Source organism: Macrosteles quadrilineatus, unplaced genomic scaffold, assembly GCF_028750875.1.
Source record: "Macrosteles quadrilineatus isolate MER2022 unplaced genomic scaffold, UCM_ALF_1.0 Scaffold_1__1_contigs__length_201487025, whole genome shotgun sequence".
Classification (NCBI taxonomy): Eukaryota; Metazoa; Arthropoda; class Insecta; order Hemiptera; family Cicadellidae; genus Macrosteles; species Macrosteles quadrilineatus.
In genome coordinates, this window is record NW_026542594.1 from 139,490,319 (window position 1) to 139,505,755 (window position 15,437).

At 37.3% G+C, this 15,437-nt stretch overlaps 1 protein-coding gene across 1 annotated transcript in view; it reads right to left on the reverse strand.

Moving 5' to 3' along the window:
• Positions 1–15,437, reverse strand: part of LOC128985675 (serine/threonine-protein phosphatase 4 regulatory subunit 3) — an 81,491-nt gene that overhangs the window by 56,735 nt on the left and 9,319 nt on the right. Inside the window, exon 2 of the mRNA XM_054405447.1 lies at positions 14,826–15,002. Within this exon, the coding sequence (XP_054261422.1) occupies positions 14,826–14,967 (142 nt within the window). The 5' untranslated portion in view covers positions 14,968–15,002. The remainder of the gene's footprint in view (positions 1–14,825; positions 15,003–15,437) is intronic.

Genomic DNA, 15,437 nt, shown 5'->3' on the forward strand with positions numbered 1-15,437 from the left:
AGTTCCCACACTCCGGACTACTCGCCTTGACTACTTCCTTCACCACTTCCTACGTCGCTGACCTGTTTCCCTCACTCCCCATCGTATTTTAAGATTGCAGATACCTTAATCTAATCTTCAAAAACAGTTCCCACACTCCGGACTACTCGCCTTTACTACTTCCTTCACCACTTCCTACGTCGCGGGACTGTTTCCCTCCCTTCCCATAGCATTTTAAGATTGCAGATACCTTAATCTATTCGTCATAAACAGTTCCCATACTCCGGACTACTCGCCTTTACTACTTCCTTCACCACTTCCTACGTCGCGGACCTGTTTCCCTCCCTTCCTATAGCATTTTAAGATTGCAGATACCCAAATATAATCGTCACAAACAGTTCCTTCACTCCGGACTACTTGCCTTGACTACTTCCTTCACTACTTCCTACGTCGCGAACCTGTTTCCCTCCATTCCCACAGCATTTTAAGATTGCAGATACCTTAATCTAATCTTCAAAAACAGTTCCCACACTCCGGACTACTCGCCTTTACTACTTCCTTCACCACTTCCTACGTCGCGGACCTGTTTCCCTCCCTTCCCATAGCATTTAAGGATTGCAGATACCTTAATCTAATCTTCAAAAACAGTTCCCACTTTCCGGACTACTCGCATTTACTACTTCCTTCACCACTTCCTACGTCGCGGACCTGTTCCCCTCCCTTCCCATAACATTTTAATATTGCAGATACCTTAATCTAATCTTTAAAAACAGTTCCCACACTCCGGACTACTCGCCTTGACTACTTCCTTCACCACTTCCTACGTCGCTGACCTGTTTCCCTCACTTCCCATCGTATTTTAAGATTGCAGATACCTTAATATAATCTTCAAAAACAGTTCCCACTTTCCGGACTACTTGCATTTACTACTTCCTTCACCACTTCCTACGTCGCGGACCTGTTTCCCTCCCTTCCCATAGCATTTTAATATTGCAGATACCTTAATCTAATCTTCAAAAACAGTTCCCACACTCCGGACTACTCGCCTTGACTACTTCCTTCACCACTTCCTACGTCGCTGACCTGTTTCCCTCACTCCCCATCGTATTTTAAGATTGCAGATACCTTAATCTAATCTTCAAAAAACAGTTCCCACACTCCGGACTACTCGCCTTTACTACTTCCTTCACCACTTCCTACGTCGCGGACCTGTTTCCCTCCCTTCCCATAGCATTTTAAGATTGCAGATACCTTAATCTATTCGTCATAAACAGTTCCCATACTCCGGACTACTCGCCTTTACTACTTCCTTCACCACTTCCTACGTCGCAGACCTGTTTCCCTCCCTTCCTATAGCATTTTAAGATTGCAGATACCCTAATATAATCGTCACAAACAGTTCCTTCACTCCGGACTACTTGCCTTGACTACTTCCTTCACTACTTCCTACGTCGCGAACCTGTTTCCCTCCTTTCCCATAGCATTTTAAGATTGCAGATACCTTAATCTAATCTTCAAAAACAGTTCCCACTTTCCGGACTACTCGCCTTTACTACTTCCTTCACCACTTCCTACGTCGCGGACCTGATCCCCTCCCTTCCCATAACATTTTAATATTGCAGATACCTTAATCTAATCTTTAAAAACAGTTCCCACACTCCGGACTACTCGCCTTGACTACTTCCTTCACCACTTCCTACGTCGCTGACCTGTTTCCCTCACTTCCCATCGTATTTTAAGATTGCAGATACCTTAATATAATCTTCAAAAACAGTTCCCACACTCCGGACTACTCGCCTTTACTACTTCCTTCACCACTTCCTACGCGGACCTGTTTCCCTCCCTTCCCATAGCATTTAAGGATTGCAGATACCGTAATCTAATCGTCATAAACAGATCCCACATTCTATACTGCTACCCTTGACTACAATGTATCAAGTAATCTTCAGTATAATCTTTGCTCAATATTAACAACTGATGTTTTACCCTTTGTACTGTATTTTGTTTTGCTAGTGTACTGTGGATAGACAACTTACAAGTCTTTTGTTTACTTTTTCCTTGTTATTTAATTTAACCAACATGGTTACTTAGCAACCCATAAGATTAATGTTAAAAAAATGCGACTTTCAGTTTCGTTTTTCTACGTAATTAGATTTTTGTTGGCAGTTCTAACTGCATGAAACTCGTTTTTAGGCCAAAAATAAACTATTTACAAGATTTGAAGAAAATCGTCGGAGCCGTTTTCGAGATCTTTCTGCAAGCAAGCAAGTAAGCAAGCAAGCATACATACATACAAGCAAACATTGCTCGTATTAGAGTATAGGATTGTTACTAAAGGGCATTCACATAAAATAGCTTTACTAGAGAAGAACAAATATGTTTTTCAACCAGAACACGATTATACTTTTAGCTATTATAACTTATTTGAAATGTTAAAAAAACCTTATCAGGTATATTAATAACTAGAAATCATTTTAAAAATCATTTAGAAATGTATGACTATTAAAAATCACTGTTTCTCAGTGCTGAAACTCCAAGAGGTAGCAATGTTGCAGTTTGAATGTTGCTAAAAAAACAATTACGATTTGGATGGTGCAGATGAAACTTGAATGTCACTCTATTTAAGGAAATGTCCCTTTTTTCATTCGCCAACCATTCATTAAAGATATCTTATTCCATATTTTCAATTAATTATAGTTATATCTTAGTACTAGGTCAACCCGTGCGAATTTGCACGAATAATAAATAAAGATATTTTGAATGTTCGAATGAAATGTATATGGTATTAAAACTAATCAATGACAGAAAATAAAGCTACATATAAAACTGGTTTTAAACAATTAAAGATAAATCCACCGTTTACAAAATCTCTTTAAAAACGACATTAGTTGTATGGATGGAACTTTCACCGTCAACGAATAATTTCTCTCCCTTGCTGCGTCGAAGCTTTTTGCACGACTGAGTACAACATAGTTGCCTATGCAAGAAGACCGGTTTTGGGTGCTTCAGTGCTACCTTTTGGTAAAGTTTTGTCCCTGACTTTTGTTTATCATAATTGCATAGGCTATACAACACAGATAGGAAATACCATAACAACTGCGTGTCAGTTAAATGGGAAACCCAAATCAGTTGGCTCGAACCTGTCAAAACTTTACACTCAATGCTATTTGCATACAGGCCAGTAACTTTCATTCGGATACCATTGGTTATGCCTTTTCTTGCATTAAAAGGCACCAATTTTCAGAGGTAGGCTATTCTGTGTCGTGGAAGACCACTTCTTTGTCTTTCAAGACTATTGAGAAATTCAACAGTAAACTGTAATTGTTCCGAAGCATCATCTTCGTTGACTGAGTCCACGCTGAGATAAATTCATTCTTCGCCTGGTACAATCTTCATTTAGTGGGCACAGAATAGCGCTTTGGCAGTTGTCGCTGTTGATATTGTTTAAAGTTTCCCTCGAGTACATATAAAATCAACTGGTGATCTAATGCTAAGCAATCGTGAAGTTATCACAGATGTTGATTGTTAAACGTTACTGGACGGCAGTGTGCCATTGCCTACATTCAATAGAAAAGTTGTAAATTCCTCTTCTCCAGTTAGCACTCGAAGATTCCGTGTTAGCTGCATTTGCTTGACTTTTGGCCATAGTGCGTGTGATTTAATACACGCTTCAATTACTCCAGATCTTCCGGAATGGGGAATTACAGGCAGTGTCTGGCGGAAATCACTGCACATAAAAAATGTCTTCCATCCAAATGGTTTTAAACGGTCTAATTCATCTACGGCGATGTCTCTCAATAGTCTGTCAATTCGATGTCTCTCAATAGTCTGTCAATTATTTAAGGGCTGGTGCTGGCGTCATACTGGCTTCAACAGTGGTTTCGACGTCGTAGATATAAATTTCGATATGTGGGATGCTCCCCTTCTGACGGTTGTAAGGTGCCAATTGAGTGATAAATTGTGTCGTGCACCTTATACATGAAAGGCCCTCCACCGTTATGGTCTTAAATTTTAGCTCGAGTGCTGACCATTGCGAGCGCAGAGTTGTACCGTACGATCTATGTTCTCTTTGTAGTTTCTGCTCAAATGATTTGCTCCATTAAGTAGACTCTGGATATACTGTAATAGCTTTCTCGGTATGGTGGTAGATTTTTTTTTTTTACCAACACATTCAAAATTTATATCTTTTGATACCAAGGACATGTATACCAACATTCCCCCAAAAGAAACTTTGAAGATATTAAAACATGATTTAGAAAAGAGCAACATCCGTTCTGAACAAGAAATTACATAATTTAGAAGAAAACAAAATTAACAATGATTTAAATCCATAGGCATACCACTCAAAAATCAAATATTGGTACAGATATGTTGATGATGTCATTTGCCTTTTTGAAGGAAATGAAGAGGAAAGTAAAGATTTTTTTAAATATTTGAACACATTGTCCAAAAAAAAAAAATTACCCAAGAAATTAACGATAATGAAATAAACTATCTCGACCTAACTATTTCAAAAAACATGAACAAACACGATTTCAAAATTTACAGAAAACCAACTCAATCAGACCTAATGATACCATCAAATTCTAACCATCCTTGGAAATACAAACTATCTGCTCTCAGATCCATGCTAAATCGTCTTTTGAACATTCCAAATGACACAGAAAAATTATGAGATAGAATTAAACAAAATTAAAATCCTTAGCATCAAGGAATGGATATAAGCAAAATATCATCTACAATATGATTCGAAACATCAAAAGAAAGAAAAATCTAAATCAAGAACACAAAAAAGAAAGAAAGAAGAAAGAGAAATTCATTAGTATCCCATTCAATAGGCCTACAACTCTTAACAGGACTACAAGAAAAACTTTTCAAAATTCTGAATTCAAAATTGGCTTTATTACAAAACATAACGCTTTCAATAATCATAACAAATAACATTACAACAAATAAAGAACACGAAGACAAATATGGCATATACAAAATTAACTGCAATGATTGTGAACACTTCTACATTGGTCAGACAGGATGCTCTTTTAAAATCTAAATTCAAAGATCACATTCAAGCTCTTGAGAGTAACAACAGAACATCCATGAAATAAAACTTTGCTGAACGCCTTTTATCAACCAACCACAATTACACAAATTTAAAAAAAACAACATGAAAATTCTAAAAGTGTTTTAAACAAAGGAAGTCAAATGGATTCAACTGAAGAATCTATATTTATCAAAGAGGAAGTTTGTATGTTTGAACGTTATGAGTTCGGACACCGTAGGACCGATTGCCACGAAACTTGGTACATACGTGTAGAATTTCATGGAATATGTTTATACACCATAAATTTCGTGATCCGTCCAATCGGCTCCGCCCCAGTGGCTCTGGAGTTTCCCCATGTTAACCTTATGAGTACTTATATTCCAATGGAATTAAAGAATCTTAACAACTGGTTCAACTAAACAATTTGATTCTGTGATGTTCAATAGCATTAAAAGGTTAATAGGTTTACCAACAGAGTGAAGCACTATTATTTTTTCAAATTTATGCCAATAGCTATCTAATTTGCAACCAAAAGGTGAGTGCGCGTAGCTAACGAACTTCAACCTGGAGGCGAGTTAGCATAGCGAACAAGCTAAACCTGAAGGCAAGTGAGCGCAGCGAACGAGCTCCAACCTAAAGGTGAGTAAGCGTAGCAAACGAACTTCAACCTGGAGGCGAGTTAGCGTAGCGAACAAGCTAAACCTGAAGGCAAGTGAGCGCAGCGAACGAGCTCCAACCTAAAGGTGAGTGCGCGTAGCTAACGAACTTCAACCTGGAGGCGAGTTAGCGTAGCGAACAAGCTAAACCTGAAGGCAAGTGAGCGCAGCGAACGAGCTCCAACCTAAAGGTGAGTAAGCGTAGCAAACAAACTTCAACCAGGGCGTGGTTGAGTGATGCGAACGAGCTCATCTTAAAAATGAACAAGCATTTGACATAAAACCACATTAGGACAGGACGATGTCTGTCGGGCCAGCTAGTATTTCATATACGAAGAAAATCTAAAAAATCCAAATCATATTTTAAATAGCCAAATTCTTTCAAGAAACCCAATCTTTGACCAAATTTTAGACTTAAATAATCAGTAACAAAAATGTTTTTCCAAATCCTGTCTAATTCTATAAATCATCTGTATACTAAATTATATTTATTTATATAGAAACAAACAATATAAACAACAGTTAAGTATTCAATGTATTTGAAGTTTGAAAATGGACTTATGTCCGAAAACATGTCACTTCTTTTAAAAATATAATATTCAGGGTGCTCAGTTGTACTTATTTACTACAATAATTTAATAGTACCTGGGGACCGAGCTTTGCTCGGAGAAAATCATTAGTTCACTCTGAAAGCAGTTTTAGTATCGGAGATACATAAATCTGTTCCCAAACTCCACACGGCTCGCCTTTACAACGTCCTACACCATTTCCTACGTCATGGACCTGTTTCCCTCCATTCCCATAGCACTTTAGGATTGTAGATACCTTAATCTAATCGTTATTAACAGTCCCCACACTCCGGACAGCTCGCCTTGACTACTTCCTTCACCACTTCCAACGTAGCGGACCTGTTTTTCTCCCTTCCCATAGCATTTCAGAATTGCAGATACGTTAATCTAATCGTCATAAACAGTTCCCACGCTTCATACTAATCGCCTTTACTACTTCCTTCACCACTTCCTACGTCGCAAACATGTTTCCCTCCCTTCCCATTGCATTTAAAGATTGCAGATACATTAATCTAATCGTCATAAACAGTTCCCACACTCCCGACAGCACGCCTTGACTACTTCTTTCACCACTTCCTACGTCGCGGACCTGTTTCTCTCCCTTCCCATAGCATTTTAGGATTGTAAATAACTTAATGTAATCGTCATTAATAGTTCCCATACTCCGCCCAGCTTGCCTTGACTATTTCCTTTGCCACTTCCTACGTCGTGGACCTGTTTTCCTCCCTTTCCATAGCATTTTAGGATTGCCCATACCCTTATCTAATCGTCATAATAGTTCCAACACTCCGGATAGCTCGCCTTGACTACTTCCTTCACCACTTCCTACGTCGCGGACCTGTTTCCCTCCCTTCCCATTGCATTTAAAGATTGCAGATACCTTAATCTAATTGTCATAAACAGTTCCCACACTCCGGACTACTCGCCTTGACCACTTCCTTCACCACTTCCTACGTCGCGGACCTGTTTCCCTCCCTTCCCATAGCATTTTAGGATTGCAGATAACGTAATCTAATCGTCATAAACAGTTCCCACACTCCGGACAGCTCGCCTTGACTACTTCCTTCGCCACTTCCTACGTCGCGGACCTGTTTCCCTCCCTTCCCATAGCATTTTAGGATTGTAAATAACTTAATGTAATCGTCATTAATAGTTCCCAAACTCCGCCCAGCTTGCCTTGACTATTTCCTTTGCCACTTCCTACGTCGTGGACGTGTTTTCCTCCCTTTCCATAGCATTTTAGGATTGCCCATACCCTTATCTTATCGTCATAAACAGTTCCCACACTCCGGACAGCTCGCTTTGACTACTTCCTTCACCACTTCCTACGTCACGGGCCTGTTTCCCTCCCTTCCCATTGCATTTAAAGATTGCAGATACCTTAATCTAATCGTCATAAACAGTTCCCACACTCCCGACTACTCACCTTGACAACTTCCTTCACCACTTCCTACGTCGCGGACCTGTTTCCCTCCCTTCCCATAGCATTTTAGGATTGCAGATACCGTAGTCTTATCGTCATAAACAGTCCCCACACTCCGGACTGCTCGCATTTACTACTTCCTTCATCACTTCCTACGTCACGGACCTGTTTCCCTCTATTCCCATAGCATTTTATGATTGCCTTTACTACTTCCTTCACTACTTCCTACGTCACGGACCTGTTTCCTTCCCTTCCCATAGCATTTTAGGATTGCAGATACCTTATTACCTGTATTCGTCATAAACAGATACTAGACTTCGCACTGCTACCCTTGACTACAATGTATCGAGTAATCTTAAGTATAATCTTTGCTCAATATTAACAAGTGATGTTTTTCCTTTTGTACTGTATTTGTAATTTGCTAGTATACTGTGGGTAGTTAGTTGGCTTATTATGAACACATGCTACAACTTCAAGTCTTTTGTTTACTTTTTCCTTGGTATTTAATTCAGCCAACATGGTTACCTAGCAACTCATAAGACTAATGTTAAAAAAATGTGATTTTCAGTTTCATTTTTCTACGTAATTAGATTTTTGTTGGCAGTTCTAACTGCATGAAACTCGTTTTTAGGCCAAAAATGAACTATTTACAACATTGTGATTTAGCCTCCGGATAACCAATATTTCAATAAAGTGGTTTAAATACCTGCATAAAAGTTATCCACAATGTTGCTCACGGCAACCGGTTTCAATCCACAATAGGGATCATCATCAGGCCGATCAGGATGTCAAAACATTTTCTCTCTTCTTGCGAAGGTCGTCAAAAGGCGTAAAAAACATGCACATATAGTCACAAACACAAAACACGGACATTTAACATTGAAGACACGGTCGAAATTATTGCTACGACTCATCCCCGGCGAAGGTATAGTCTAGACTGCCGGTGGTCAGTGGAATCCAGTCGTACAATCCTTATCAGCTGTTTCATTGAGGTCTACCCACCCCCTCCATCCACACCCTTCAATACCTTGATTGCAGTGTCATAAATATAATTAGACGAAAATGACAGCTTGTCGTTCAGGACGTTCTGATGATCCGATTTTACAGCTTTATATATTTCAAATTCTTCTAATGTGCTTGTCTGGGATCTGTCTTTTGAGGAGTGTAAAATATGCATATTTCTGTGTATATCTGAATAATTATGGTTATTTGAAACGAGGTGGTCAGCAAAAGCAGATGTCTGGGTTATGATTTTCTTGGGCAAATGTTCCTTGAATCTCTTTTTAAAGGAGCGAGAATAGACTATACCTTCGCCGGGGATGAGTCGTAGCAATAATTTCGACCGTGTCTTCAATGTTAAATGTCCGTGTTTTGTGTTTGTGACTATATGTGCATGTTTTTTACGCCTTTTGACGACCTTCGCAAGAAGAGAGAAAATGTTTTGACATCCTGATCGGCCTGATGATGATCCCTATTGTGGATTGAAACCGGTTGCCGTGAGCAACATTGTGGATAACTTTTATGCAGGTATTTAAACCACTTTATATTTACAACATTTGAAGAAAATCGTCGGAGCCTTTTTCGAGATCTTTGTGCAAGCAAGCAAGCAAACATTGCTCGTATTAGAGTATAGGATATCAGCAGCCCTATTAAGTGAACACGTAAGTTGAAAATATATACAGGGTGGCTGGTCATCAGTGTTACAAAAATTTTTCGGTAAAAGTACAATGTAAATTGTGTTTAATGATGTATATAAAACATTCCAACTCTCAAAATTGGCTTAAAAAAAAATGTATTTCACTTTTCATAAAATACCCTTGTGTTGATACCATGAACATGTTCTAAATTAAATTTCCAACAAGAAAAAAACAATTGTTTTGAGATTTAGGGAATAAAACAATATTTTTAATTGTGTCAAAGTAAAAAATTACTATGTTTTTTGAAACTTATAAAATCTTTGGTCTATTGCACTTTTTTACACCCTGTATACGAGAAAGCGTCAAGTTACATAAAAAACTGTGCCATTTTATAAGCTTTCAAACAGTATGCTACACTAATACAATTAAGTTCAACTTGTGCTGTCTTTAATAATTTGAGTGTTAAAAAACGTGGTATGCTTAAAATCGGTAAAATATAAATTAATGCAAAACGTTAAGTTTGGTTGAAGAGGTTATACTTCTTTAATTGTAATAACCAGCTTTATTTGATTTTCAATTACATTTACATTATTTAATTGATATAGCAAACACAAGCAAATTCCTGGTGTACTAAAAATGTGCATTGGCGGTTGAGAAAACCGTTACGCTTTCACTTTATTTTATGTTTAAATTGCCCTCCATTTTCCCGTACACAGGCTCTTGCTCTTTTTCTAATAGCGTGCACAGAGACATTGATTGTCAGTTCATTTCTCACTTTATTTGCAGCTTCAATAATATAATTACGCAAGTCATTTTCATCCCGAACAACGGTCTTGTACACTTCACTTTTCATGTATCCCCAAACATAAAAGTCCAAAGGGGTAAGATCTGGAGACCTGGGTGGCCAAGCAACAGTACCTCCATGACCTATCCAAATCGGATAATTTTCTGTCAACCACTGTCGAACATCGTTGGCGAAATGAGGGAGTGCACCGTCTTGCTGGAATATTAACTCTTCTCTTTGCTGTTGAGTGAGTTGATCAAGAAGTTGAGGCAGGTTGTGCTGCAGAAAATCTAGATATTTTACTCCTGTCAAGTTTCCTTCAAAGAAATGCGGCCCTACCAACACATCACCAACAACTCCAGCCCACACATTTAAACTGAATCGATGCTGGAAAGAAGATTCCCTCATTGCTCTTGGATTCTCTGTTGTCCAGACATGCATATTGTGATAGTTGAAAACTCCCTCTTGATCGAATCGTGCCTCATCTGTCCACAGTATTTTTTTCAAGAAGTAGTACTCTTCGATGTCTCTGTTCAGGAGCCAGCGACAGAACACCATTCTAGCTTCATAATCATTCCATTCAAGAGACTGGACCTGAGTGAAATTATGTGGATGATACGTATTATTTTTCAAAATTTGTCATACTTTCCAACGATAAAGACCAGTATCAGCTGCTTATTTCTGGTGCCGCCTTGTGCTTATTTCTGGATTATCTTCAACCCTTGCTAAAATATCTTCCTCCGCAAAAACATCAATATTAGTAGGACCTACCTCTTTTTTGATATTCTTAACAGATCCTGTTTCTAATAGGCGTTGGTGGAGTCTGGTAAATACTTGTGAACTTGGAACAACACCGTCAGGATAGCGAATGCCATATTCCCTCTGGGCCGCCCGCGCGTTACCGTCACAAAATCCATAGATGTAATGCATATCAGCGTACTCCCGATTTGAAAAAGACATAGTTTTAATTCCGTTAACTACTTTGGACTGACTGAGCGAAGTGTTTGATCTGAGCTGTACTATTCGTCATTCGATCTGGATAATAATGGGGACAGAAAGAACAGGCCTAAACTTCTTTATCTTATCATATTGTAGAAGATAAGCTGGAATTAAAATATCTGATTCTGTATTAGGAAACAATCTTTGTGCAAAAAGACTCTGCTAGATAGGTATGCAGTAGTCACTGTATTTTATAGTAAAGAAATATAAAATTGTCAATTATTACACACAGTTAAGTTAGGAGCACTGTTTGAGGCAAACATAGTATTTTTATAATTTTACCGATTTTAAGCATACCACGTTTTTTAACACTCAAATTACTAAAGACAGCACAAGTTGAACTTAAATGTATTAGTGTAGCATACTGTTTGAAAGCTTATAAAATGGCACAGTTTTTTGAACTTAAATGTATTAGTGTAGCATACTGTTTGAAAGCTTATAAAATGGCACAGTTTTTTATGTAACTTGACACTTTCTCGTATACAGGGTGTAAAAAAGTGCAATAGACCAAAGATTTTATAAGTTTCAAAAAACATAGTAATTTTTTACTTTGACACAATTTAAAATGTTGTTTTATTCCCTAAATCTCATAACAATTGTTTTTTTCTCGTTGGAAATTTAATGTAGAACATGTTTATGGTATCAGTTGCTTTGATATGTGTAGTAGTGGACAAGAAATTTTATCCTTAAGTTTCAACACAAGAGTATTTTATGAAAAGTGAAACACATTTTTTTTAAGCCAATTTTGAGAGTTGGAATGTTTTATATACATCATTAAACTCCATTTACATTGTACAGGGTGGCGCAGATGGATCGGGTGGTTTTAAAATATTTGTCAAACTGCCAATTTTAAAGGTATTGGATTGAAATAAAGTGTAAAACGTGTAGTTACAATGGAAGTTTATTGAAAAAAAAATTAGTTAAGTTTTTAAAAATTATATCCATCAAATGCCTTCCTTCTCGAGCGACGCATTCTTGGAGTCGGACCTAGAGGTTCCGCATTGCTCGCTCAAGCACATCACCAGGAATTGATGTGATTTCGTTGTGAATTGCAGCCTTCAACTCCTGAAGCAAGGGTCTACATGAACAAACCCCGGACCATTCAGGAGTTGAAGGCTGCAATTTACAACGAAATCACATCAATTCCTGGTGATGTGCTTGAGCGAGAAATGCGGGACCTCGAAGACCGACTCCAAGAATGCGTCGCTCGAGAAGGAAGGCATTTAATTGATATAATTTTTAAAAACTAACTTAACTAATTTTTTGTCAATAAACTTCCATTGTAACTACACGTTTTACACTTTATTCCAATCCAATACCTTTAAAATTGACAGTTTGACAAGTATTTTAAAACCACCCAATCCATCTGCGCCACCCTGTACTTTTACCGAAAAATTTTTGTAACACTGATGACCAGCCACCCTCTGTATATATATATGAATTTGAACAGATGGTGTTTTTGGCCTCTAGGGACCTCAAAACGAATAAGTAAATCGGTCCCGAGTCCAGGTCTTATCATGAGACTTACGGTAATAGCTTATTCCCTATATGGGAAATTCGCTAAAAAAAACATTATTTCTATTTCTTCAACTTGGTGGTGTTCCATGACTTTCCTATGTTTCAATACTTTGCAAATCGGCTCTTTCAATGATTAATAAGAAATGCAGCACAGTGTTAATTCAGTTTTCTTTTTAGTATATCAAATTATCCAGGCTATCTCGCTTTTCCCCTTGTAATATTTACACCAACCCAAATTCAAATAGTAAATATTTCATTTCAACCAAGTCAGTAAATGTTTGTAACAAACTGTTAAATTAGCAAACTAATTTTTTTCTTTTTTACAATTAACATATGTTCTTCTTCTCACGTTTAATTTCTGACAACAGCTGGAGTTTCATAATAATATCTGTTTCCCATGTTAATCTTATGGAGAAATACAAAATTTTAAAGGGTCCTAGGACAACACTATCTAATTAATTCTCTAAAAAGAAAGTTTCCTGCACAACTTCGCGTTACGCTCTTTCCAATGACACCAAAAACATATCAATCGGCTCAGTAGTTTCGGAGGAGTAATTGTCACAAAAAACCTGCTTGCATATTAAATAAGTACTAGTATCCCTGTTGCTCGAAATCGAGCAATTGCTAAGTATTACAGGTGTTATTTTAAAACGAATAACAATCATAATTTTTGATGACTTTAAAATATTTGACTCAAAGATTATGGAATACTCAAGATGTATATCATAGATCAATGTAATCAACATTTCTTATAAATATCTTATCATTTTTCAAGAGACGATATTTGTAATCCGTTGTCCATAATAACGATTATAAATATATAAAAAAACCACATTATTTATATTTCTTCTCCTTGGTGGTGTTCTCTGACTTATCTGACCATACTTTGCAAATCGGCTCTTTCAATGATTACCAATAAATGCTGCAGAGTTTTAATTCAGTTTTCTTTTTAGTATATCAATTCATCCAGGCTCTCTCGTTTTTTCCATTGTAATATTTACGCCAACCCAAATTCAAATAGTAAATATTTCATTTCAACCAATAGCAAACTAACTGTTAAATTAGCAAACTTGACTGTTAACATATGTTCTTCTTCTTACTTTTAATTTCTGACAACAGCTGGAGATTCATAATAATATTTTTTTCCCATGTTACTAATGGAGAAATACTAAACTTTAAAGGGCACCAGGGCCTCGCCCTCTCATTATTTTCCTAAAAAGAAAGTTTCATGCACAACTTCACGTTACGCTCTTTCCAATGACACCAAGAACATGTCAATCGGTTCAGTAGTTTCAGAGGACGTAATTGTCACAAAAAACCTGCTTGCGTATTAAATAAGTATAGATAATATATAGATAGATAGATTTGTACACGGCAATAACCATTTTACTTTACATTTTTAGTTTCATGATGAATGTTACACATATAGGTACTTACGTATTAAACGGAGGCCACCTAACCTACAGATTCGATTCGATTAGTAAACCTTCACCATCAGCAAGTTTGGTTGGTTAGGTTAGGTTAAGATAGTTTAATTTGATAAAAAAACATATATTTATGATAACCCAACCTAACATAACCGCTGCAGCGCGCTGTAAAATATGTGGCCTCCGTATAATACGTAAGTACCCAAATATAATATGCAAATGTTTTATTACTACAAACACATTACATAGGATACTCTCTGTTTCTTGCTAAAACAAATTATAGGCTATAGGCCAACAATGTAGTAACTTTCTTATTAACATTTTATTCATTCTCAAAACTAGGTAGCCAGATGAAACTTATATAGCAAAATGTGCTGGCATTTTTAGAGAATCTATCAGACACTTTCAGGGATTTTTACATTACATTTTTCACAACACAAGATATTCTTCCAGAGTTGCTACATATCACAAAGCACTATTTTTTTCTTCACAATGCTCAGATTTTTTTGTTTCGAATAAGGTATTCCTATAGGCCTAAAATTAGAGGGAGAGCGAGCTGGCCTAGTGGTTAGAGCGCGGGACTTCAGTCCTTGAGGTCCCAGGTTCGATCCCCGCTAAGTCACCAATGGGTTTTATCTAAGTGATAATGCCGCAACCACTAGGTCTAGCCTGAAGTAATGTGAAAAACAATCCCAGGCTCGTGCCTAGCTTCCTACGACAAAAAAAAAATAGGCCTAACATCTTATTGTTTATGTTTGTTCAATAAAGTTTAGTAGGCTAAAGGTATCTCACCATCTGCTTCAGCTCTGACCAAAAGAGAGATGCCTTTTAGTCGATCAACATAGTTGGATGAGACATGGCCCGTTCCTCGGTCATCCCACTGGCGGTCAGCATTGAGAGCATAGAGCTTGACACGCCGCCTTGTATCCGTCATGGCCGAGTCTCTCGTAGTTTACTTTTCGGTTACATCTGAAATTGTATGTTCAAATAACTACAACAATACAAAGTAAAAAATATTCTGCATGAGTTTACGCTAAGCTATGATTGAACATAGCTTATTGTACGGTATTCTATTCTCAATGTTTGGAAATGTTACTATTCAAGGGTTTTTTTAATGATCAGTCTGTATTTAATAGTATCACTGTTCAATATTCTCTTGACTTTATCTTAATCAGCTTTTACACATTTCAAGTTTCCGTACTCTTTTGTTATACTGACAACACCAGGTTGTTTTTTGTTATATCCACTGCACCAGGTTAGGTTAGGTTATTTATTCAATAAAAAACTCACTTTTGTTTTTAAATGTTTAGTTACCTACTTACTAACCTAACCTCGTGTGTTCAGTATGACGGAAGAGTACCAAATTGTTAAATGGCTACCAAACAGTTTTATAACATGTAGCCT